Source organism: Oncorhynchus kisutch, linkage group LG6 (assembly GCF_002021735.2).
Source record: "Oncorhynchus kisutch isolate 150728-3 linkage group LG6, Okis_V2, whole genome shotgun sequence".
NCBI lineage: Eukaryota > Metazoa > Chordata > Actinopteri > Salmoniformes > Salmonidae > Oncorhynchus > Oncorhynchus kisutch.
Window position 1 is genome coordinate 35,260,760 of NC_034179.2, and position 24,108 is coordinate 35,284,867.

The 24,108-nt window shown below is 45.4% G+C and overlaps 1 protein-coding gene across 10 annotated transcripts in view; it reads right to left on the reverse strand.

Moving 5' to 3' along the window:
- Positions 1-24,108, reverse strand: part of ncor1 (nuclear receptor corepressor 1) — a 111,180-nt gene that overhangs the window by 18,520 nt on the left and 68,552 nt on the right. For 5 of the 10 annotated variants that reach the window (XM_031826652.1, XM_031826654.1, XM_031826651.1 and 2 more), the window contains 22 exons: positions 21,598-21,728; positions 20,156-20,466; positions 16,182-16,265; positions 12,971-13,107; positions 12,519-12,609; positions 10,322-10,799; positions 9,824-10,070; positions 9,026-9,230; positions 8,066-8,227; positions 6,860-7,026; positions 6,252-6,369; positions 5,890-5,976; positions 5,063-5,121; positions 4,632-4,797; positions 4,198-4,317; positions 3,998-4,081; positions 3,595-3,851; positions 3,132-3,468; positions 2,658-2,882; positions 2,033-2,239; positions 1,369-1,518; positions 196-423 (listed from right to left, as the gene is read on the reverse strand). In XM_031826652.1, coding sequence (XP_031682512.1) covers positions 196-423; positions 1,369-1,518; positions 2,033-2,239; positions 2,658-2,882; positions 3,132-3,468; positions 3,595-3,851; positions 3,998-4,081; positions 4,198-4,317; positions 4,632-4,797; positions 5,063-5,121; positions 5,890-5,976; positions 6,252-6,369; positions 6,860-7,026; positions 8,066-8,227; positions 9,026-9,230; positions 9,824-10,070; positions 10,322-10,799; positions 12,519-12,609; positions 12,971-13,107; positions 16,182-16,265; positions 20,156-20,466; positions 21,598-21,728 — 4,051 coding nt within the window. The remainder of the gene's footprint in view (positions 1-195; positions 424-1,368; positions 1,519-2,032; positions 2,240-2,657; positions 2,883-3,131; positions 3,469-3,594; positions 3,852-3,997; positions 4,082-4,197; positions 4,318-4,631; positions 4,798-5,062; positions 5,122-5,889; positions 5,977-6,251; positions 6,370-6,859; positions 7,027-8,065; positions 8,228-9,025; positions 9,231-9,823; positions 10,071-10,321; positions 10,800-12,518; positions 12,610-12,970; positions 13,108-16,181; positions 16,266-20,155; positions 20,467-21,597; positions 21,729-24,108) is intronic. The other 5 variants (XM_020485501.2, XM_031826656.1, XM_031826653.1 and 2 more) reach the window with 5 other exon arrangements.

Here is a 24,108-nt window from a genome sequence, read left to right on the forward strand (position 1 = left end):
ACAGAAAAGAGCAATTCAAAGTTGGAAGCTTATAATGGCTTTTTCAACGCTGTCCCAAAAAACAGGCTACATTAAAAATCCCTTAACTCTGTAAGAGAATTTGTTCTGCCAGGTTCAATCAAAACAAACTGCTATGAACTAGTTGGCACTGTATTGTTGATGACACTGTACAATATAAATGGCATTGAGGTTCACCTCCACGCATGTAGTCATTGGCAACCGCTGCAGCCACCACTCGCTCACGCTCTCGTTGTCTGTACTCCTCCCTTTCCCTCTCCCTGTTCTCCCTTTCTCGCTCCTTTTCCCTCTCTTTCTCTCGATGCTCCCTTTCTCTTTCGCGCTCCCTCTCCCGTTCTCGCTCCTGACAGGCAGCTGCTGTAGCTGCGAGGTGGGCTTGGTGGCCTGTGGACACAAAGAAACAGACAACACACACACACACAGTAGGTTTACACACCGTCTCTACTTAGGGTACAGTCGCTGAGGGGTAGAAGGATGGTTGGGCCGCCTTAAGCACACAGTGCTGTTGTGAATGCCTGATGACACAGAGAGGAATGTCCTGCCTGGATGTGGATCAGGATAGCCAGCAGAGATGTTCTGGGTACCATCTCAAATGGAGCTTTCTACTAATTTTGGCATTTACTTTTTTGTTACATTTCCCAATTAATGAGATAAACTGAAAATCTGATTTTGGGTAGAGAGGTTACTGCAGTAGGTGTTTACTGTAGAGAGGTTACTGCAGTAGGTGTTTACTGTAGAGAGGTTACTGCAGTAGGTGTTTACTGTAGAGGTTACTGCAGTAGGTATTTATTGTAGAGAGGTTACTGCAGTAGGTATTTTACTGTAGAGAGGTTACTGCAGTAGGTGTTTATTGTAGAGAGGTTACTGCAGTAGGTGTTTATTGTAGAGGTTACTGCAGTAGGTATTTACTGTAGAGAGGTTACTGCAGTAGGCGTTTACTGTAGAGAGGTTACTGCAGTAGGCGTTTACTGTAGAGAGGTTACTGCAGTAGGTGTTTATTGTAGAGAGATTACTGCAGTAGGTGTTTACTGTAGAGAGGTTACTGCAGTAGGTGTTTACTGTAGAGAGGTTACTGCAGTAGGTGTTTACTGTAGAGAGGTTACTGCAGTAGGTGTTTACTGTAGAGAGGTTACTGCAGTAGGTGTTTACTGTAGAGAGGTTACTGCAGTAGGTATTTATTTAGATCTGGTCCATAGGTGTGTTCAGGTCAATACAGATTCTCAGAGCTCAGGGGAGTGCAGCAGGGCAGAGTGCTTCAGGGGGTTGAGGGTAGGAGGGGGGAATAAAGGAACAAGAGGGGGGTAAGAGAACAGGAGGGTCAGGTTGGTGTTGGGGCAGGGGGGTCCTCACCTGGAGATATGGAGGCTGGGTTGAAAGGCCTAGGAGGGAAAGGGGGTTGAGCTCCGGGGATGTAGGTGATGCGGTCCATAGTGGGAGTACCTGTTCCCCCAGGGTGAGGCAACAGGATAGTTGGAGGCATCTGGGCTAGATCAATAATCCCTTTTACAGACAGAAGCAAAGGGCCAACGGTGAGCAACACGAACCAAATCCATAGGATCAATTTGAAGAGGTATGAATGAACACTGTGTACAGTAGCCTTGGTTTTACCAGTCACCTTTCTCTGAACAGTGCTCAAAAACATATGTTTTTGTAATAGGGCTGCTTAATTTTCAAAAAGGTGCGTGGAGTGGTCACCTTGTAAGAGGCAATCACTGAGCTAACGAAAGTCTGAATTGAATGTTTGTCAATACCCAATTTATAAAATGGAGTATTAGCTGCAGGCCCAAAATATACGTCAACAAATCAGCGATAATAAACTAAAAGAAAACTCTAAATCAATATGAGGCAATTTATCAGGGTCATTTGCTTCTGGGCGTCTGGAAAAGGTAGCCACTAATTCACAAGAACACAGACTGCGTTCTACCCATCACCCCACATCTCTCCCTCCTCTCCCTACCTCCCTCAGGTGAGAGAAGGACACACAAACAGACAGACAGCAGTCAGAGTCCAGTACCTCGCGCTCCGGGAGGATAAGAGATGGCAATCTGTTGCTGTTCCCGTGGCGACAGGCCCCTGGCAACATCGGGCCGTGGTATAACCTGCATCTGCTGTGAGGTGATATAATCGTTGAGGATGGTCTGCCTTGTGTTCTCCATGGTGTACAGCTGGTAGGTGTTGTGGTAGCCCGTCGGGGACGGCTGCCTCGGGAACATGTATGCAGCTGCATGGGGAGGAGGGGAAAGGAGAGGTGCAGATAGAGACCAAAAATATGAACAGCAGGCGAACAGATGGTGATTACTCTACTGACGTCAATGGACTCAACCTGAGACTGGACAGGACACTCAGTGCCTATGAATGAAAAATGACAAAGCTACCCCAGTTCACCCAGTCTATCATTCCACGATTTAGGTCTATTATTGTGTTGTTCATAGAGGTTGGCTCAGGTTCATATAATATCATTTCTTCCCCTGAATACATTGAGCATTTGACTGAGCCTGCATGGAGTGCCAAATGGGCAGGGTTTGCACTTTTGGGACTATTCCAATCGGTTCCACTGTGCCAGGCTCACAAATAAATAAAAATACTATTTGAACCCATGCTTGGTGGGTTAGGGTAACAGGGTGTGTTGTGTGTCCTACCAGGGTCCAGGACGGCCCGGTGGAAGAGGGTAGGGTCAAGGTGTGGAGGCAGGTGGAAGCGAGGCTCTCCGGGGGCCATGGGGCGGTGGTGGGGGTCAAAGGGGCTGTGGGAGGCCATAGGGTGGTTGGGATCACCCCCTGACACAGGGGACTTGGCTGGAATACTGTCCCTCTGATTGGGGGTCATGGTACTCTTCCTATCGTGGGACGTAGGCTTCCCAGTGCCTGGATAGGGGAGAGAAATGACAATAACACAAATGTCTTTCATCAAAACAAAAATCAATAAAGTAAACATAAGGATTAACAAAAATGTGTTCAACACTTGCAATGTTTTCAAATTGTACTGATAAAGCCACACATCATTGCTTGTGAAGTGATTGCTGTACAATGAAATGGCCTCGTGCAAATACATCTGACAGAAGATCTATGAATTGAAAGTGAATACTTTGAGAGGGAAGGTCAGACAAGACATACCCTCCTGTCCTCGGCCCAGCATGGGCGAGCCTCTGGACATGGAGCTGGTGCTGTAGTTGACCGGGGTCCTGCGGGCATCTGCGTCTTGGTACATGCCAGGGCTGAGCTGGGACTTGCCTTGCTCCTGGTGGGTGGAGCGCAGCACGGAGGTGGCCGAGTTGACCACAGAGGTGTGGCGCGCTCGCTGCTGCTGCTCCGCCGTCGCCTTGCTCTCCTCGTACTTGGCCCGCTCCATGGCCTCCAGCTGGGGCATGGTGGGGCCATGGGGCAGCCTACTGGGACTGGTGATCAGGGACTTGACGTTGTGCTTGATGGCCGACTGGCTCAGAGGATGGCCCTGGTAGAGGGAGAGGAGGGATTGGATTGTCTGTTGGTGACAACGAACAGACAGCACTCACTCAATCACTGGCACACACACGCACGCAAGCACACAGCTGCAGAACACAAACACACACACACTTACCTGGGATATGGAGCCCTCCATGGCAGCTCGGCTGTTGGCAGCCATGTCAGGGGTCTTGCGGGGGTCCTGTCCAGGTTGCTCCTGGCGAGGGATCTCATGGATGGAGCGACCCATCTCCTTAATGGTGTTCACCCCCTCATAGGGCTTACCCTTACCTATCCCCCCCTCAAATGAGCGGATGGGTGGGCTCTCCCGCTTTATCTGCTTGCCATACTTCATGCTCTCCTCATAGGCCTCTGCAGAGGTTCTGGGTGTACCTGGAGTGGGAAGAGAAAAATACAAATACATTTTAAAACTTGAGTTACCTAAAAAGTAAAAATCATATTTGCTGAGTTTAATTTGTGGTTTTCAATTGAATTATTTACATAGGAGCTGCGATGATGTCACCTGATAACTTAATTACCTTGCATGATGGATCCAGTCATCATGGGCCTCTCCTTAGACTCCCCATGGGGACTTTCTCTGGGCAGGGCTCGGATTATCAACCCTGACACACACACAAAGTCAGTCACTATCACCTAGTGGCCTGAATATATGCACAGAGATTAGAGTAGAAGACAAAACCCACTCTCTTACAGACGTGCGCACACACACATGCCTTACCCTCGAAGGGGGCTCCTTCTCTCCCGGGGTGGCCTCTGGTGGCCTCCATCATATCGTGGGAGCGTTTGAGCTCATGGCCTGACCTGGGGCTACACGTGGCCTCTCTTGGGTTCTTAATGGCTACGGAGACAGGGAGACAATATATGTTAATTTAGGCCGATTTAGATATACAGACCTAATTCTTGCTACCAATAAATGCCTGACTTCAGGTGCACACGGGTACCATTTTCATTGTCCCAATTGACTAACTCCGTGGGTAAACTAATGCCCAGGATAAGTAATAGGATCATACACAATGCAATGCAGCACATTTCCAGAAACTACTATACTGTAGTATAAATCTGAAGTCCCATAAGTAACACACTACACCGAAAAATATCAGATTTACAAGAAGATCAAGTCGTGGAGTGACCACTAACACAGCTTCGTATTACCATCGTAGGATAGGATGTGTCCACTCTTGCCCTCGTAGATGACATGTCCCTTGGCCAGATGTTCCCGGGCCTTCTCTGGGTTGCTCAGTTCCTCCGTGGCCAGCTTGGTGTTGGTGCCCTTCAGCAGGTCAGCCGCAATGCTGGACCCAGACAGGGCTGGCGTGCCCTGGTCACACAGAAGAGAGGTAGAGAGAGAAAAGTAAAGATGGACAGAGAGAAATGGGTCCAATTAAAGGTCAGAAACCAGGAACAACTCAACTTTTTCATAATAATGTTTATTTTAACTTTTCATTTCAAATAAAATCGGCTCCAAAAATATTAGACTAATTCACAGCATACATCATAAGAAAACCTGTGATATTAGATGTCCATAGACGGCGTGGTGCTTGGATACACATAATGGCTTAGCAATGTTATTGTAACTGTAATACCTGTGTGATTGATCCTCTGGCTGGGTTGCCTCTGCTGATACCCCCATCCATTGGGCCTCCTAGAAGGAAGACAACAGACAGAGGTTGGTATGTGTGGATATAGATGAGGGTTGTACAGTTGTTGGCATTATATTCCTGGTCAGAATCATTGAAGCCTAACTCAGATTTTCCCTCATTCTCCCGGAAGTTTGCACTCGTTGACTTCATCTCAAGGATTTAAAGTCATTGGTGTAAGATGGTACACTCTGGCTGCACTAATACATTGCTTTTAAATATTGGTGGGGAGAGTAGTAGAGCAATGGGCTGCAGCCTGAAAGAGGGAGACAGAGGTTTCCACACCCCAATGTCACCCCAGAGGTCAGTTGTGGGAGAAGGTGTGAGGAGGACTTCTAGTGAAAGGAGGTGCTTTTTGAACTGGGGCTCGTGAGGTCTCTCTCCATCTCCCTCCCTCACCAGCATGGCACATTCTGTCAAGTCTGTGCAAACAGAGGGAGGGAAGGAGGGTGGAGGCCAGACTCCTCCACTTCACTCTTCTCGATCGCCTGCGATAAAGCTATTTTCTATCAATCTTGCAAACCTGGGTTCAAATAGTATGTCAAGTCTTTAGTCCCAGAAATGCAACCCCCACCCATCTAGCACTCTAGGCAGGCAAACATTGAGTATTTGAAAGATTTAAAATATGATTTTAACACAGGTGCGGTTTCTGGGTATTCACTGTGCGTAACAGCACTGTTTTGGTGAGAGTGTGAAAGGAGAAACACTTGGGAGGCAAGGACAGGCAGGATGACAGGCAGACACTTTTGTGAGATCGACAAATAGACACACACCTCTGACTACCCCCTCATACTGCATCTGGGAAAGGAGGCCCTCTGACTGGCCACGCGGAGAACACTCCTCCTGCTTAATGTAGGACACTGGGGAGAGGGAGGGAGGGAGGGAACAGGGAAGGCAAGTGAAGTGGGACATTGGGACTGTGACATCAGGTCTGAATGTGCTCACACGTTGACAATAGGCTCGTCTCTCTCTCATGCCAATCTAATAGCAGAGAGAGGACATTAGATGATGATAGAGAGTATCCAGACAGTATCCAGACTTGCACACCACTTAGTATGAATAAATGTAGTATGCTAGTTTGGACAATGGAATGTAGATCGAGGGTGCGCGTGTCATCCAGACTGGCTTGTCTTACCAGGTTTGGTGGGGTCCTGCTGCCTGGGCAAGCCCAGGGATATGGAGCCCACTGAGCTCTTTGCAACCTCTGGGCCACCGTAGACAGCATGGGATGGCAGGTACGTACCAGGAGTTCCCTGAAATGGCAGGAACAGACAGGTCAGAATCAGGTCAGGGTTGCAAAATTCCAGTTGGAAGATTCCCCCCCTGCTTGTTCTCTCCTGATTCTTGGAGTCCATCAACCAGAATTTCTGAAAAACTTAACTTTCGCAGAATTATACAGCAGAGAAATACATGGAAAGTGCAATGTACACAAATAAGGGTGGAGCCAACAGATGTGTATTAAAGTTTGCTCTTTGGCATATTGGCTATTAAACGTTCCTAAATACAGAGTACTGTCTGCTACAAAGGCAAATAGCCTTATAGGTTTCTTATTAAATAATTATCACACAACAAATACTGTTAGAGTATGACTGATGAGAAAGAGAGAAAATAAAATGTTTTATTATTTAACCAAATAGAACATACAAAACACTTTAGCCACACCTGCTCTGGGTGCCCACCTGTGTGGGCCTAACCAGGGGGCTGGCTGGATCTGAACCCTCGCCTGAGGGATATGGGTCTTACCTGGGAGATGGAGCCGCCCTGGATAAAGGAAGGCTTGTCTGTGGGTTTGGAGGTTGGAATGAGTGGAGGAGGAGATGGAATGTTGGCGGGTCGGCTGTGTCTGGAGAAAGTCACACGGACTCCATCAGGCAGACTCTGGACCACCTGGTTGGGAGCTGGCTGGAGCACTAGGAGAGAAAAACAATAGAAGTTAGGGAGTGACACCATCGATCATATGATTATTTAGCATGAACCTTGTCTAGGATACGGTGAAGAAAGGAAGAGAAAACACACAAAAAGTGTGTCAGGAAAAGAAAATCCAGAGGCACTGAAAAGTTAAAGCATTTAACATTTTTGCAACCCTCCAGAAAATATATTTATGCCAATTATGGATATTCTCATAGAAAAATGATTGTACCATTTCCACAGATCAGTCACTGTACATTATTGCAACTAAATTCAGGCTAAATTGTTTCTCATTCTCAGCCAGTGCATCATTCACTACTTTTACTAACAGGCTCCACCAGCAGCCTATCTTCCATCTATGAGTGCATGGTGATAACATTGAGGCAGATTCCCCAGACTGAAGTAAACAGTGAAGTAAACACAGTACAGTGAGTCTGGTAGCTAGAGTTAAAAGTCTGAAGCCGACCTAAACCTGATGTAACCTCCCTGCCTTCTGTCTGTCTGTACATCTGTGGGAACAGCCTCAGGGAGCGAGATCTGGCTCGTCTGAGTTCTACCCTGTTAGTGAGTCACGGTGACCGGGAGTGACCTGCCTTGAGGAAACAACCCCCGCTCCCTTCCTCCCCACAGTCTGCCCGCCCTCAGTGCCCCTGCACTTTACAAAATCAAACATTTAAATGTTATCCGGGAGAGTACCTACAGCAGGCACAGACGTCAGCATCCTGGCAGCTCACACAGAGATAAGGAAACAAGCTAGTCCATGACGAAATACTGTTAAAGCCTTACTGCAGCCAGGCTCTGTGTGTGTGTGTAATATTAACATGCATTCATGATAGGGACAGATAGTATTTTAAGGCCAGTTACAGTACAGATGAATCTACTCACAGAGAATCGGTAAAGAGGTGGGGATAAGGCCAACTGTACTGTAAGAGCTTTAGCCAATGGAAAAAGAGTTGGCAACAGCACAAACAGTATGAGAGCAGGCTAGCTAAACAGTAGAGCTGAGGCCACATGGGGGAGGACAGAGCAGAGGGCGGTTACCTGGAGGCACGCTGTAGCGGGAGGCGTTGGGGTCGTTGGGCTGAGGAGAGGCCTTGCTCATGTCCCTGGGAGAGAGCCTGTAGGGAGAGCCAGGCCGACCAGACTGGGCCTCCTGCTCCAGAGCCATCTTCATATCATAAGGCATGTAGGGGAAGGGCTTACCTGAACACAACACAGAACAGAGACATATGAATGAAAACACAGTCGCAAGATAAATGACGCACACAAATAGATGAACAATCAGAAGATGAAACACAACCCGAGACGATTTTATTATACATTTCAATCAACAAAATAATAGAGTCTTGGCACAGATTCACAGATTTCACACACAAAAAAAGCCCATCAGCCTGCCTTACTGCTCTAACACGAACTGCAATTTCCAAGCGTCTTCAAATATCGCATTGCGGGACTACCCAAAAACCGTTTTAGCTCTTAAAAAAGGTGATTAAAGCTTTGGGTGTCTAATCACTCACTTCCCCCCCTTCACACAAAATATACCATTCAGACTCCGAAACAGGGTAAGCCAATTGTGTCCTTTGTGGCTGAATGACTCTTCTACCCTTAAAAATAGGACCCACTTCTCTGTCTATCTGCCTGGGGGAACTAACTGTCCTGCTCTGACACACTCAAGTCATGCTCCTTCAAAGGTCGACCACAGAATGAATCCCTCTCTTCTCCCAGAGGCATTTCAGGAAAAACAAGCTTTCCCTATCAGAGCTTTTAGCTTTCATGTTCGCATTACGTGTAAAATGGGGTCAGCTAACATCTTGTTCTTGTTCTGGTTCAGCAGTCTGATCCGGCTCGCTCTCCTCTTTCCTTTTTTGACGCTGAACGAAAGCGAATGGGACTGAAAAATGCATAGGCTATAAATAGGCTGCTGTTGGTTGAGAGGCTCAGGTAGGTAGGGGCTTGGAGGGGGGATACCAGTGTGTATGTGTGTGTGTCCTCTCTCTTTACCCTCCCTGTCCAGTACAGTGGGGCTGTGGGTAGTGAAGCGCGGGCAGTTGGGAGGTTGTCTGCTGTGCTCGGGGTCGGCCTGGTCCTGTCTCTGTTTATCCTCCGCGTGGGCCGACTCGTGCACCGCCTTGATCTGGTGCTGGAACATGGCAAAGCCACTGAGGGGGGCTCCCATGGGCATCCCGCCAGTGCTGAAAGGACCCACCTACAGGAGGAGGGTGAGGAGAAACACCCCTGTGAGGAAGACTGGAGGGGGACAAGCTCTGTACAAGTGAGCAGCTGAAGCATTGTCCTCTAACCCTGAAGTCCTTCTATCTACAATCTAGAAATAGATGTTGATTGGACTTCAGAATGAGAAGAATAGTACTAACACCTGCCTTTAAACCATCCCCGGAGAAAGGGTGAAGTACATTATTAGATGAATGAAATGTAAAAAATGACAAACAGTTGTTAGATTGGATTGCTTTTGTGTTTGCACGCATCTCTCAGCCCCATTGCTTAAACAGGCGATCCAGTTTGTCTGACTTCATCCCATAAGAAATAGAGAGACAGAAGCACCATAGAAGAAGCAATTAGAGGGAAAGAAAGGGACATCAGAAAACAATTTGACAGTGTCAGCATATTAGCATGATTGGACTACCGGTAGACAACAGATGGGCCCAAGTTCATTGATTTAGATCCCTGCAAACACATTGATCAACTGATTGATTTAACATTTCAATGGAAAAAGAAGAATCCATTAATTGAATTGATTGATTTACAGGTTGGTTGGAAAAGTGCGGGGGATGATGGACTCACTTGACGGGTAGGTTGGTCTAAACAAGACATGCTTTCACCCTGTTGCCTGCCTCCGTATGCCTGCCTCTCCGAATGGGCATATCTGATCATAGAAAAGTGTGGGTTGCTATAGTGACTGACCATGGGCGGGATGGCAGCGGCGCCCTGCTGGAACTGCTGCATGTTGAGGTGGGCCTGCTTGGCCGTGGACATCAGCACTGAGCCGGGAGGGCTGAGCAGCGAAGGCTTGTCCATACTAGAAAAAATCCTGAGTACACAGGAGAGAGGGGGAAACAGGAGAAAGGGGGAGACCAGAGAAGAGAGAGATGGTGAGACACACGGATCAGAAAGAGTTGAGGTAATGATTACAGGAGTTAGGATAAAGGAGTCCTGTATGAAGGGATTCAATTACCACTAATAATATCAACCATTTACAACCTTAATAATTCATCCAAATAGCTTTGTTTTTCAAGTCTGAAACAAGAGTCCTTAATCCCCATGATGACCACCCTGACCCACCTCTGTCTCTCTGGCTCAGCGTCCACATCCTCATCTGCACTGCAGGTGGCGCTGGAGTCATTGTCTGAGTGGTGCCCCTCTCTCTGCTCCTCTCTCTCCCCATTGTCCCCCTTCTCCTTAGCAGAGTCAGGCTCCACCTTCACCTGTACCTCAGTACCCCCTGGCTTCATGTCCACCTCCTGGGGCTCACACTTGGGGTGCACCTGGCCCTCATAGGACGCCGCCCGGGCCCTCTCCCTGTCCTGATCCTCCTGAGAGTCAGGGTCTCTGGCCTCTCCCTCCGGGCTCTTCTCCAGCTTGACCCTCAGCTCCCCGTAGGACGGATCCTGGCCCTTTCTATCGCTGGCCTGGTCCTGATCAGACCGCTGGCTCTCTGACCCTCCAGCAATGTCTCCCCTCTGGGACTCTCCTCCGACCTTGGAGGGGTCTGCCTGGGACGGGGAAGGGGCACTCTCTGTGTCTGAGCTGTTCTCTCCACCTGTATGAATAAAATATATATATATATATATATATATTTTTTATTTTTATTTTTTTACATGTGTCAATGCCAAGATAAATCTCTGACACGGGTGTCAGGTGACAAAAGACAAAGCTTCAGTCCCCTTCCCCCAGCATTCCTGGATATGCCCAACCAAGTAACCCTCTCCAATCTGCAGGCAGTTACACCAACTAACCAAGGCCTTGAGGACAGTTTGGGTTTCTTTGGGAGACAATGAGAGCTTCAGGAACAACAACACATAATATAGTGACCTCCTGTAGCGTAGACAGAACTTTACAACTATCTGGTAGACTGAAACCAGATAAGGCAATCTCTCAAACTGACATGACCCAAGCATTATGACATCCAGTGACTCAGTGACACGACTAAACATAACAGATAGCAACACCCCCACACACACGCCAACCAACCAGCCAACAAGCAACCCTTCCTCCACCTCCACCACCTTCCCACCCCAGCCCTACACCACCTGCCTTGGCGCATGTTGCATAGTTGGTCATCCTCCGGAGGGGCAGAGAGAGAGAGAGAGACTGCAAGGGTAGGGAAAGCCTCTCCTACCTCCCTGTCAGGTGAGGGGCTAAGCTCAATTAAACCACTTTGCTTTATCACAGACAAAACCTGGAGGGATATGGGCTCCACTCCAAAAGAGAGAAAGAGGGAGAGGATGAGGGTTAGGGAAAGAAGGGAGCAGAAAGAGGGGGCGAGAGAGAGATGGCTAAGAGCTACAGTCAGTGAGTGATAGGTCTGTGATAAACCCCGGGAGGGGGGGGGGGGGGGGGCTCTCTTAAACAATGGAGGTCATGAGCACATTTACAGCCAGGACGAAATAGAAAGGTCCCACAGTTAATCTGGACTCACACTCATTGAACTATCACCATAATTGGCAGGGCAAGAAATGCGAATATTCAAAACAGGCTCTTTCTGCCCTGTTACGGCAGCCGATACAAGGGCACTTTAGGACTTTTAGGAGTGGAGAGAGTGAGAGAGAGATTGGGGTGGAGAGAGACAGAGGAAGTGAAGAGAGGCAGAGGAGAGGGAGAAAGTGAGAAAGGGTGTTGGAAAGAGAGCAGAGAGTTGTGGAGAGATGGGGTGCAGGGAGAGGGGATATGAAGAGAGAGAGTGGGAGGCCCTGCAGATCAAAAGAGTGGAGCAACACACTTTCTTGACTCTTTAAAGCCAAGGAACAGTTACATAACCCAGGCCCAGCAGTCAGAATTAGTTCACATCTTTAATGCCTCGCTTTTCTCCCTCCTCCTTTTGATCCCTTTTTCTCTCTCATTAAAACTACAGACAGTAGCAAGAAAATACTGGGGCTCCTTTGCCATTAACTTAAAACGTAATTCTCACAAGATGGAAAGTTCAAGAGGCTCTTCCTGAAGTGGACTCACTCTTACAGATCTCTACACTCTTCCATAGAGAGACGCTTCTCTAACTCCGTCTCTTTTTCCCTTGCTCTTTCTCTCATTCACATTCACTACTGGATTGAACATTCTCTCAGATCAAATGTAAATCAAAACTGATACTTAGCTATGATTGTGTGTATATTTGTGCTGTGCAGACAGTGTATCTGTGTCTGAATGCGAGGATTCACGTGTTTGTGAGTTTGGATAAATAGAGAGGGATGGTGTGAGTGACTCTGTTGTGTATGTTATTCTGGTGTGTGTGTGTGTCAATGTGTGTGTCATCTCTCTGACTGACCTTCACTATCCTCTGGGTTTTCATCGTCGTCAGCTGAGGCCATGCTCTCGCTCTGAGACGGGTCCCGATCACCCCGCGCCCGCCGGATGTCCTGAAGAAACACACAAGCGTTATACAACAGAGTACATCCACTTCACAGTTAATTTGGAATACAGAAAATTAATTAAACATAGTTTAACATTTATAGATTAAAGATAGTGACAGACATACATTTTTAGATTAAAGATGGTGACAGACATACATGTTCTGATACAGAGATTACAGAAACCAAACCACTTCATATTGTACCTGAACACGGGTGTATTCATTAGGCACTAAACTGAAGAAAATTTACAGAAAAGGGGAGGGATTCCCTGGACTTGTCCTGACGACAAGATATGCTTATTTTTACTTGCCATTGCAAATAGTTTTAAAACAACCCTGATATTTAATTGTGTTGAGTATTGCTGTACCTGCTTGTGTTGCTGGAGCAGGTTGTCCAGGTTGTGCCGTCTCTTGTAGTTGAAGTAGAAGTTCTTGCACTGAGCCTCGCTCTTGGTGCCCACCATCTTGGCAATGGCTGGCCAGTTACGCCCATGCTCCACAAGGCCTGGCAGAGGAGAGAAAAGAGACTGGGTTGGGATCTGAACCTATAACTGACCCAGATTTAGCCTAATCATTGAACATTAACCTACTACTGAGTGACACCGCCTCACCTGGTAAAACCATTAACTACTGATCTCTCTTGTTCACACGCCCAGTTGTACAGTCACCCCAATGATCTTTGTTGCCATGGCCTGGAATTTTGCCACACCTTGACCAGCACTAATCTAATCAAACAATCAGCTTTGATGAAGTCTTAATAAACTGTTTAAGACAGACAGACTGCGCTTTCAGAGAGGTGCATTGGACTGGAAGACCGACAGCGGATTACCTTTGACATTCGGGTGTCTCTTCTCCCTCCCTCCCTCTTTCTCCACTGCACCGTTGAGCTAAAGGACACGGGCACTTTGCTAAATCACCTCAGACTGGAGCCCAGTAGAGGACAAAGGCAAATTAAAATACCATCTAAGTGAATGAGGAGACCGAGGACACTCTTGACAGAACATTTATTGAAATGTTTGGAGTCACTTGTATAGAGACTTCCATGTCGAAGTATCGGGTGAGGAGTACTTCAGGCTCTTTGACTGTAAAACAGTCTCATGATCTAGTTTGATATTTAGTAATAGTTCCTCACAGTCCCCTCAGGAATAAAAAAAACCTACACTAGCCCATTGAGAAAATATACTGTATAATACACCTATAATACATGTATGTAACATTGGCATCATACATCCACCCTAAAACACACCTGTTCACATCCCTTATTAGTTTTACAGTAGTCATCGTAGAAAGTGTCTTTCAAAAAACTTAAGTTGTGTTGTTCACAAATGTGACTTGTTGCAGTTGGATTGATCCCTAGTGCTCATCAAGTGGCCTACCACCACAACAGCAGTACAACACCAAGACCAAATCAGCCAACCCCCTCCTCACATGTCCAAACCCTGTAACAGCTTACATGAAGATGGAGCGGAAAAAACATAGAAGAAAAAAAGTTAAGAATAAGAGGGGGAAGGCCCCTCTATTGACCCATCCAGCAGTAAACTCAACATATACAAAGCTGAAAATGAAAAAATGAAGCAGAACACGGTGCCAGTGTCTAAAGACGTCATGTACACCATGTCTCCGTCAGGCAGCCCAATTAATAAAAGTGCTCCTAACAAATATACGTCAGCTTTTAAGAGCTCCCCCTCGGTCCCATGCTTCCCATCCGGAACAGTTTGTGCATATACTATGACAACATTTTGAGACGTCGTCTTTGGCAAGGGTTTTTCTGGCTGTTTATGCACACAAAATATTTTCTCAAGGCAAGCCTAAGTTCGGTAGCCAAAGTCTACAACCCTTCGGTGATTAGTCAACAGTATGGATTCTTCAGTGAAGTGTTTGTCATTGAACGAGAGACTAATCGTTTTCATGCAAAAAAAAAATAATAAAATAACTTGAGAAATACTTCCCCAAACATCTTAGATGTAAAATTGCTCGACTAACAGCTCCTTGGCAAAAAATGACAAAATTAACGACATATTTCTTGAGTCATCCTAGATTAATTCAGACTATGTTGAGGAAGTGTATATTGGCTACAGTGTCTCGAAGAAGGGTACTATTGCCCCTTTTTCAAGTTCTTCAAGCGAAGGTCTTTTAACCTAAGCTAGCATATGGAATTGTTTTAAGAAGGTCACCAAGGATCATTTAAGCGATTTGATTGAATTTTAAAGACCCCTTGAAGTATAGAAAAATTATTATTTGATGAAACATTGAATTTGACAAACGCATTGAACAACAGATTCACCACATGGAACAACAGAAGTGCCTGTCCTGTATCTGAGCGATATAAGAAAGATCAGAGATTTTAAAAGATTTTTTAAATATTTATTTTTTTATACATGTATTTAACCCCTTATTTTTGGCACTAAACCATCTCCATTATTATTCCTCCATTCATTTTTTAAAACTGGTACCGGGGGACCTTCAGAAGAGGCTTGTGGGCGTCCTTTCACCTTTCCACAGGGGCGTCATATTACTGTGTGGGCCAAACTGTTTGGACACTACAGACAGAAGATGGCAGATTAGCTGTACCGGCTTCAGAAGGCGCTTGTTGGGGTTATAGAGCAAAATGGAGAACACTATCATGAGTCTCACATCCATCCATATTTGTAGGCCAAACTGTTCAGATGATTTAGTGAGAAGAACAATTTTTGGGATGTCTCATGGTCTGACAAACACTGCTCCAGCTCTGCCACCTTTCATCCGCAGATGCGGAAGTGCGGCATCGACAGATGCAGTGGATTGAGATGCATCCGATGCAACAAAAAAAAAGATCTCTCTAGCTTAAAATGTCTGGATTTTTATGTAATTAATTTTTTAAAATCATCATTAGATGTCTTTGGGGCCACGGAAATCAACTGTAGGGGGTTAAGGGAGTATGTGAGCATACTCATTCGGCTAAGCGCCAGCCGAACCGAAGCATACAGAAGACTTAAGTCTCTCTCTCTCGCCACCACAGACTACACTGAGAAAGCTAGAGTACTGGCCTGGCTGGGAGGTAGCTACTGCCGATGGGGGTTGGGGTTATGGGTCAATCACGCATGGACGAGTGTGTGACGCAACTGGCAAAAGCTGAAATGCTGTGGTGCGTCCACATTCAGTAACTGCATGAAATGAAGGACTCAAATCTCAAAAATAGTTGTTTTAGATAAAAAAAAGGCTTCAATGTAGAGCAACTTCAAAATAAGTCCTGATCCAGAAGCCTGACTGTGTTTTTGTGAATAATATGATCTTTAGAAGAAGTCCAAACTGTCACACTCTGTCACAGAGCAGAGGCACTGCAGTTAGATATCAGAAAAAATATCCTTGCTCAAACCACTCCGTCCTGCTTCCCCCTTAAAGTCTCCACCAGCCAGGGGAGTTTCTGAGAGTGAGAGCTTGTATGGGAGCAAATGATATATATATATATATATATAAATAAGAGAGAGATCAAAGGAGAGAGCGAGAGAGAGATCAAACAAGAGAGAGAGAGGGTTGAGAGTGAAAGAGTGCAAGGGAAGGAGAAAAACGGTAAATTAAGAAATAAAAACGAAACGCTACCTTTTTTGGCAACCTCCATCTCCTCCTCGGTCCAGCGAGAAGTCTCACCGGTTTCAATGTTCGCGGCAGCAGCAGTTCCTAGTGCTAAAGTCACAGAGAGAGAACAGAAAGCTCCATATTAGCCCACAGAGATAGTACAGGGTATCTCAGTCCACTTCTCAGCAGTCTCCTTCTCACTGCCGCTAATCAAATAATCTGTTTACATTCAGAGACTCAATGCTGAGGCCTGCACCTCACTCTTTCTTTCCCTCTCCCTTTCTCGTGTTCTCTTGCTCTTTCGCTATCTCCCTCACAACTAGAACGACCCCCGCCTCCTGTCCCTCCCTCTTTCCCTCATAAGGGGAGGGCCCCGTGTCAGCTGATCTGGCTCCAGACAGCGGAGAAGTAGAGAGACGCACCTCCCACCCTCCAACCTCTTTGGGAAACGGCCTTGGACAAAGACAAACAGACAGACGGAGAGAACATCCCGACAACAGAGACAGACAGACTGACTAAGTAACCACTCCTCTCACTGCCACTTATCTATTAACCACAAACACACATCTCCCTCAGTATCAGCCTGTCCACACTGACCCCTACCTCCCCTTCACCCACAGCCAAATTCACAGAACAACACACTGAATAAGGGAGGATGGGCTGATGGAAGCTGGGGCTGAGAGGGAGAGTGAACCCTGGCCCACTACTCCATGGGACCCATGGAGATTGCGTAAACTTTTTCCACATTCTGTTGTGTTTGTTGCGTTACAGCTTGCATTTAAAATGGATTAAATTGAGACTTTGCGTCACTGGCCTACATACAATACCCCATAATGTCAAAGTAGAATTATGTTTTTACACATTTTTACAAATTAATTAAAAAATGAAAAGCTGAAATGTTTTGAGTCAATAAGTATTCATGGCAAGCCTAAAAAAGTGGACTCACTCTGTGTGCAATAAGTGTTTAACATGATTTCTGAATGACTACCTCATCTCTGTACCCCACACATACAATTCTTTAAGGTACCTCAGTCGAGCAGTGAATTTCAAACACAGATTCAACCAAAGACCAGGGAGGTTTTCCAATTCCTCGCAAAGGGCATCTATTGATAGAAGGGTAAAAATTCAAAAGCAGACTATGAATATCCCTTTGAGAATGGTGAAATGTTTAATTACACTTTGGATGGTGTATCAATACACCCAGTCGCTACAAAGATACAGGCGTCCTTCCTAACTCAGTTGCCGGAGAGGAAGGAAACTGCTCAGGAATATCACGAGGCCAACGGTGACATTAAAACAGTTAGTGTTCTCCTATCACAGCCAATAAACTCTGAGGATGGATCAACAACATTGTAGTTACTCCACAATACTAACCTAATTGACAAGGTGAAAAAAAGGCATCCTGGACAGAACAAATATTCCTAAATATTCCTGTTTGCAATACGGCACTAAAGTAATACAGCAAAAAAAAAAAGTGGCCTTTTAGTCCTGAATACAAAGTGTTTTGGATTTGCCCCAAACGTTACAACACATTACTGGGTACCACTCTCCATAATGTTCAAGCATAGTGGCGGCTGCATCGTGTAATGGGCATGCTTGTAATCGTTAAGGGCTGGGGAGTCTTTTAGAAAAAACGGAATTGTGCTAAGCATGGGCAAAATCCTAGAGGAAAACCTGGTTCAGTCTGCTTTACACCAGACACCGGAATTCACCTTTCAGCAGGACAATAACCTAAAACACAAGGCCAAATCTTTACTGGAGTTGCTAACCGAGAAGACTGTGAATGTTCCTGAGTGGCCAAGTTACAGTTACAATCTACTAGAAAATCTATGGCAAAATGGTTGTCTAGCAATGGTCAACTACCAATTGAAAATCATTTTGAAAATAATAAATGGGCAAATGTTGCACAATCCAGGTGTGGAAAGTTAAAAACTTACCTAGACAGACTCACAGCTGTAATTTTTGCCAAAGGTGATTCTAACATGTATTGGCTCAGGGGATTGACACATATCTAATCAAGATAGTGTTTTCTTTTTCATAAATGTTTTACAAATGCTAGAATTTCTCTTCCACTTTGACATTAGAGTATTTTGTGTAGATTGTTGACAAAAAAATGACAATTAAATCCATTTTAATCCCACTTTGTAAAAACAAAATCTTGAAAAAGTTAAGGGGTGTGAATACTTTCTGAAGGCACTGTTGCTGACATTTATAGGAGTTTTTTTTCTCTAGAGGAGATCCATGCCTAGACGGCTGCTAGCCAACGGTCAAATCAAATCAAATTTTGGGGCCATACATAGTCTGTTAAATCTACTCAACGAAGGATAGCTGAATTACTACTTCTGTCCCATGGCACACTCAACTCACATGTTCGCCTAATCGAAACGCATTCCCCCGTTCCCCCAACATGCCTGTTAAGATCCAGGGAGGTGGTCAGGTCATTAATCTTGCCCTGCTCTTTGAAGAGATATGGCGAGACCGAAATGGCCGCCCATTCCATATATAATGATTTGCTTTTGATCCAGCCCATAGGGCTCTGGTCAATAGTAGAACACGACATAGGGAATAAGGGCCCATGGGGCTCTGGTCAATAGTAGAACACGACATAGGGAATAAGGGCCCATGGGGCTCTGGTCAAAAGTAGTGCACTGTAGAGAATAAGGGTGCCATTTCAGACGCAGATATAGATTTATAAATACAGAGTGGGAGGCTAAATCAGACTGTCTGACATTCAGCACACATACATCATAAGAAGCTTTCAGAGCAGGGCAAGGACTAGGCTGAGGTACAGCTGAGAGGAGCCATGTCAACGGGTCCATCCCAGACGCCACACTCTATTGTCATGGTGATGATGGCTAGGGTATAGGCTCGACTCAGACTGAGCCCCCTGGCTGGATAACACAAGCGAGAGATCGGAGGCATTGTGTTGAGGAGCAAAAACAACAATAACAACAACAACCTGAACTTGGTATGTATTCAGCGAGATGAAATTGCAGATAGAAATGTAATGAATAGAACTGATTCCTTATTCAACCAGACCATCTTAGTAGTTCTAAACAATAAAATGTATATCTGAACAGACCCCAGTTTTTGCCAGGCAAGCAAGTGCATATCCTATCAGGTGTGTGTGTAAAGGGTGGTGGTGTTTTTCTTGAAGCTCAGTGGCATGACATTTACATTTTAGTTATTTAGCACAGGGGTTCCCAAACGTTTTCACTCAGGTCCGTCTTCCAGCATTGGGGAACATCCTGCGCACCCCCCCCCCCCCACATCTATTTCTATGGGCACAAGCACTGTTCATGACGAACTGTTCACACACCTCGTTGGTGGAGAGAATTTATCATGTTTAAAGCAAATTATTGCAATTCTATACGTTGTACCATGTCTAATATGTATTCATGTGATATTTGAGTGACAAAAAAAAATGACAACCATATCTATGGGCTAAAAAAAACTACAACTTTTTTTTTTAGCTGACATGAGCTAGTTGTTCTGGACATTTCTGACAAGTTAGAAATAGCTCTCTAACGTATGCAACAAACATGACAAGAAGAACTGATGATGCACTATCCAATTTAGAAATGTACACCTTGTGCATTCTACCGTGTGCCCCCCCCCCTTGGTATCTTGTGAGATTTGTTAATGACAGTTGCACTGTCATACTTTCAGAATTGTTTGGCGAGCTACGCATAGGAGGCCTGCGAGCTACTTGTAGCTGGCGATCGACCTGTTGGAGACGCCAAGTGCCACACTCACACACACACTTGTTCATACCACCATAGCTGAAGTTCAATACCTCGAGTGGACACAAGTAGAATTGTATTATCTACTCAGTCCCGTTGCCGCAAATACCACATAACCACAAAACTAGTAAACCACCCTAGTAAATGTAAATGTTTCTTCCTCCTTTAGCTGTTTGATATGCACCTTTGTAAAAAAAATATATAGAATTAGGGGATGGTAAAAAAAAAAAAGTGTAGAATGGCTGAGGTGCTTACCTCCTCTGTTAGGGTCCATGGGAGCTCCACCTGGTGCAGTTTTGGTGGGCTCTCTAACAGCCTTCTGTGTAGTAGGCTCAGCTTTGAGGGGCTGAGGAGACTCTGCAGGCAGGACAGGCTCAGGGGCAGAGGCCGGCGGTAGTGGCTCCTCGGTCGCCACAGAGGCAGCCTCGTTGGCCATGGAGCGCGTGGTGATCCTTCCCTTGCGCCGTCCCTGGCTGTTGGCGGTCTTTCTGCCGCGTGGCGTGCTCTGCTCCTTTCCGTCCTCGTCTTCCCCACCGTCACACTTGTCTTTGTCTTTGCCGATGTCCCTGAATGAGATGGGGCCAAAAGGTTTTACCTCACCATAGCATGGCTGGTAGCATAGCATCAATAACACATCATTAAAACTGTGGGCCAAGGGGATTCTGCAGTTTAAAAGCATGAATGACAGTACTGTTATACATTATTAGGCACATTTTGACATTCATTTGTTTTATATTCTACTCAACTCCTATCCAATGGACATTTTCAAAAACTGTACAAGCCTATTGTTTTGCACAGATGAATGCTTAGAAAAAAGCCATTTGCAGAGTCCCATCAACTGGATTTAAAAGTCCATTTTCATTAGCAGGTTTGTTTTACAGGCACTTGCAACGAGGCTGCCTCTCATTTGGTGGTTGGTAAGGACACGAGTCATGACTAACTGCTGCCCACGGATCCAGCTGGGTAAACAGGCAGGAAGTCATCTGGCTAATGGCTTAGTGTTATGGGGCCAAGATGGCCGCCACGCTCTCCTCCCCTCTCAGAGTCAGCTCTTTCTCAATTCGCCTTTCCTTTCAACCTTTATCCATCTCAAAATTCATTGGAGAACTTCTGAGGGAAAGCAGGACACAAGTAATCAAGGAAAGACGAATTGAGAAAGGGCCAGAGAGTGCTCGTAAGCAAGAAGTAAACACAGGCCAGGTCAGAGGGAGGAGTACCTTCCTTCCTAGAAGAGGAGAGTCAGTCGACAAGGTCTGATTTCCATTTAGGCCTTGAGGGAGCATTTCAAATACCATTCTGCCTTTCTGCCTTGGTTTTATGGTTTTTCAAACTGCAGGATAGGCGGAACATTGAAAGCAGTCCGTCGGTGGGTGTTATGCTCAGCCTGGCCATCATGCCAGAGAAGGGCAGTGGTTCGCTCCCTCTCGCTCTCCCTCAGTCTCTCCATCTCTAGCTCCGTCCCGCTCTGGTCTGATGTACATTACATCTAAGAGGGATGATGATCCCTGCAACAAGGCTCCAAAATTCCTGTTGCCTCAACTGAAAGCTACAATTTACTGGGAGGTACAGATTCTCCCTCGAAGTGTCAGAGGGGGGTCAGGCCCGAGGCTGACTCTAGCTAGGACTCTAACATCAGTACCTGTGGGAAACCTATGAGCAAGTGTATACGCACACACACACAGCTATTCAAAATTCACCTGGAGTCCTCCTTTTCATCTTTCTCTTCCTCTTCCTTATTCTGCTCGTCCTCTTTTTTCTCCGACTTCTCCGATTTCTCCTCTTCGATTTTGTCGTCTGACTTGTCTTCTTGCGAGGGTCGTGTTATTTGCTGTAAGAAAAGAAAAAAATAGCAAAAGGATATACACATTTTAGCTAAATATATTTTCAGTTGGTAAATATATACCTGCCAACTCGAGAGGATCTCCCTATATGATAACTCTGCTCAACTCTCATGATGTCACAGAGAGCACTCTAGTCTATGCAAAGTCATCATGATGACGTATAGCACCTCGAAGTTCAATCTGGGCCAGAAAGTTTACAACAAAACCTCAAGGCTGCCCATAGGTAATTCACGTCTAGTTTTGAAAAAAACTCTGCCCGTGTTTGAATTCCTATTTAGTGACTGACTGAGTGGGGCTAAAACAGCACGCCATGACCCACATCCCTTTTAAGGCAACAACAACACAATAATGGTGTGCTAGAATAATACCCTGTAGGAAAGGAAGGATTCAGAAGGAAAAATAATTGGCAGTGTCAACAAAATGTCAAAGCAATACACTGACTGTCCTATAAAATCACAACAAAAGTCTTAGAGCGACCTAGACATGATATACCATGTCATGGCCTATTAATGCACTCTCCAGCCAAGGGAAGCTACAAATCAAACAGCAGTTAAGTCCATCTGTCCATTCACCTACATTTACTGTTGCAGCAACTGCCCAGCCTACCACTGATGCTAAAGGTTCACTGTGAAAGACGCTAAAAGGTTCACTGTGAAAGACGCTAAAAGGTTCACTGTGAAAGACGCTAAAAAGGTTCACTGTGAAAGACGCTAAAAGGTTCACTGTGAAAGAAGCAGGAGTGGTCTGCGGCTTAATTCTTCAGACTAAAAAGAGAGCAGACTGACTGTCCCACTAAGTGAACAACAGTACAATGTCATAATGTGATAAGTCTAACTTCCCTAGGGTTATTCCCCCGGCATCAGGGCAGTCCAATTTCCTCAAAGCTAGCTAACCAGATAAGAGAAGAAAGGGAACCAGACAGAGGGAAAGTGGAGTTTAACAGCCTGGTCATGCACCCAGTGTAGATAAGATTAAGTCTATGACCTCCTTTGATGATCTTCACATGGAGAGGGTGTCCACAGGATCATGATACACATACAAACATCATAAGTACAATCCAGGCCATTGTTCCGCCTGAAGTCAGCCTGTGTAGAAAATCAAAAGCCTCACATGACTAAATTAAGAAAATTACAGCAAAATAGATTGGGTGAGTGAGAGGGTGTCCTGGCCCTGAACCCATAACACGACCCGACTAAGCGAAAGCAGAGTTCATGTACTCAATCATATAAGTCATTACGATTTCCCATGATAACTAGTAATCACGTTAGACTACAGTATGAATGAAGATACTGTACAAACCACACTTTTCTTTTGCAGATACCAAATCAATATAACTTTTGGCTACAAAAGTCAAAAATGCTGATGCACCAATGAGAAGGATCTTAAATGTTGTATTTATAAATACTATACCAAACATTAGGAACAGAATCCCAAGAATCCCCCCCCCCCCCCAAGGTGTCTAAAGCATTCACAGTGATTCCCATTTTGACTCCAATCTGGGAAAACCTAGGAAGGGGGTGGACCATTCTTGATACACACAGGAAACTGTTGAGCGTGAAAAACCCGGCAGCATTGCAGTTCTTGACACAACGCGGTGCACCTGGCATGTTTTGCCCATTCACCCTCTGAATGGAGCACATAAGGAGCCCATGTCCCAAGGCTTAAAAATCCTTCTCTAACCTGTCTCTTCCACTTCATCTATCTATAACACAGTTAAAATCAGAAGTTTAAATACACCTTAGCCAAATACATTTAAACTTAGTTTTCACAATTCCTGATATTTAATCCTAGTACAAATACCATTTTAGGTCAGTTAGGATCACCACTTTATTTTAAGAATGTGAAGTGTCAGAATAATAGTAGAGAGAATGATTTATTTCAGCTTTTATTTATTTTATCACATTCCCAGTGGGTCAGAAGATTACATACACTCAACTAGTATTTGGTAGCATTGCCTTTAAATTGTTTACCTTGGGTCAAACGTTTAGGGTAGCCTTCCACAAGCTTCCTACAATAAGTTGGGTGAAATGTGGCCCATTCCTCCTGACAGCGCTGGAGTCAGGTTTGTAGGCCTCCTTGCGCGATAATGCTTTTTCAGTTCTGCCCACAAATTTTCTATAGGATTAAGGTCAGGGCTTTCTGATGGCCACTCCAATACCTTGACTTTGCTGTCCTTAAGCCATTATGCCACAACTTTATAAGTATGCTTGGGGTCATTGTCCATTTGGAAGACCCATTTGCGACCAAGCTTTAACTTCCTGACTGATGTCTTGAGGTGTTGATTCAATATATCCACATCATTATACTCTCTCATGATGCCATCTATTTTGTGAAGTGCACCAGTCCCTCCTGCAGAAAAGCACCCCC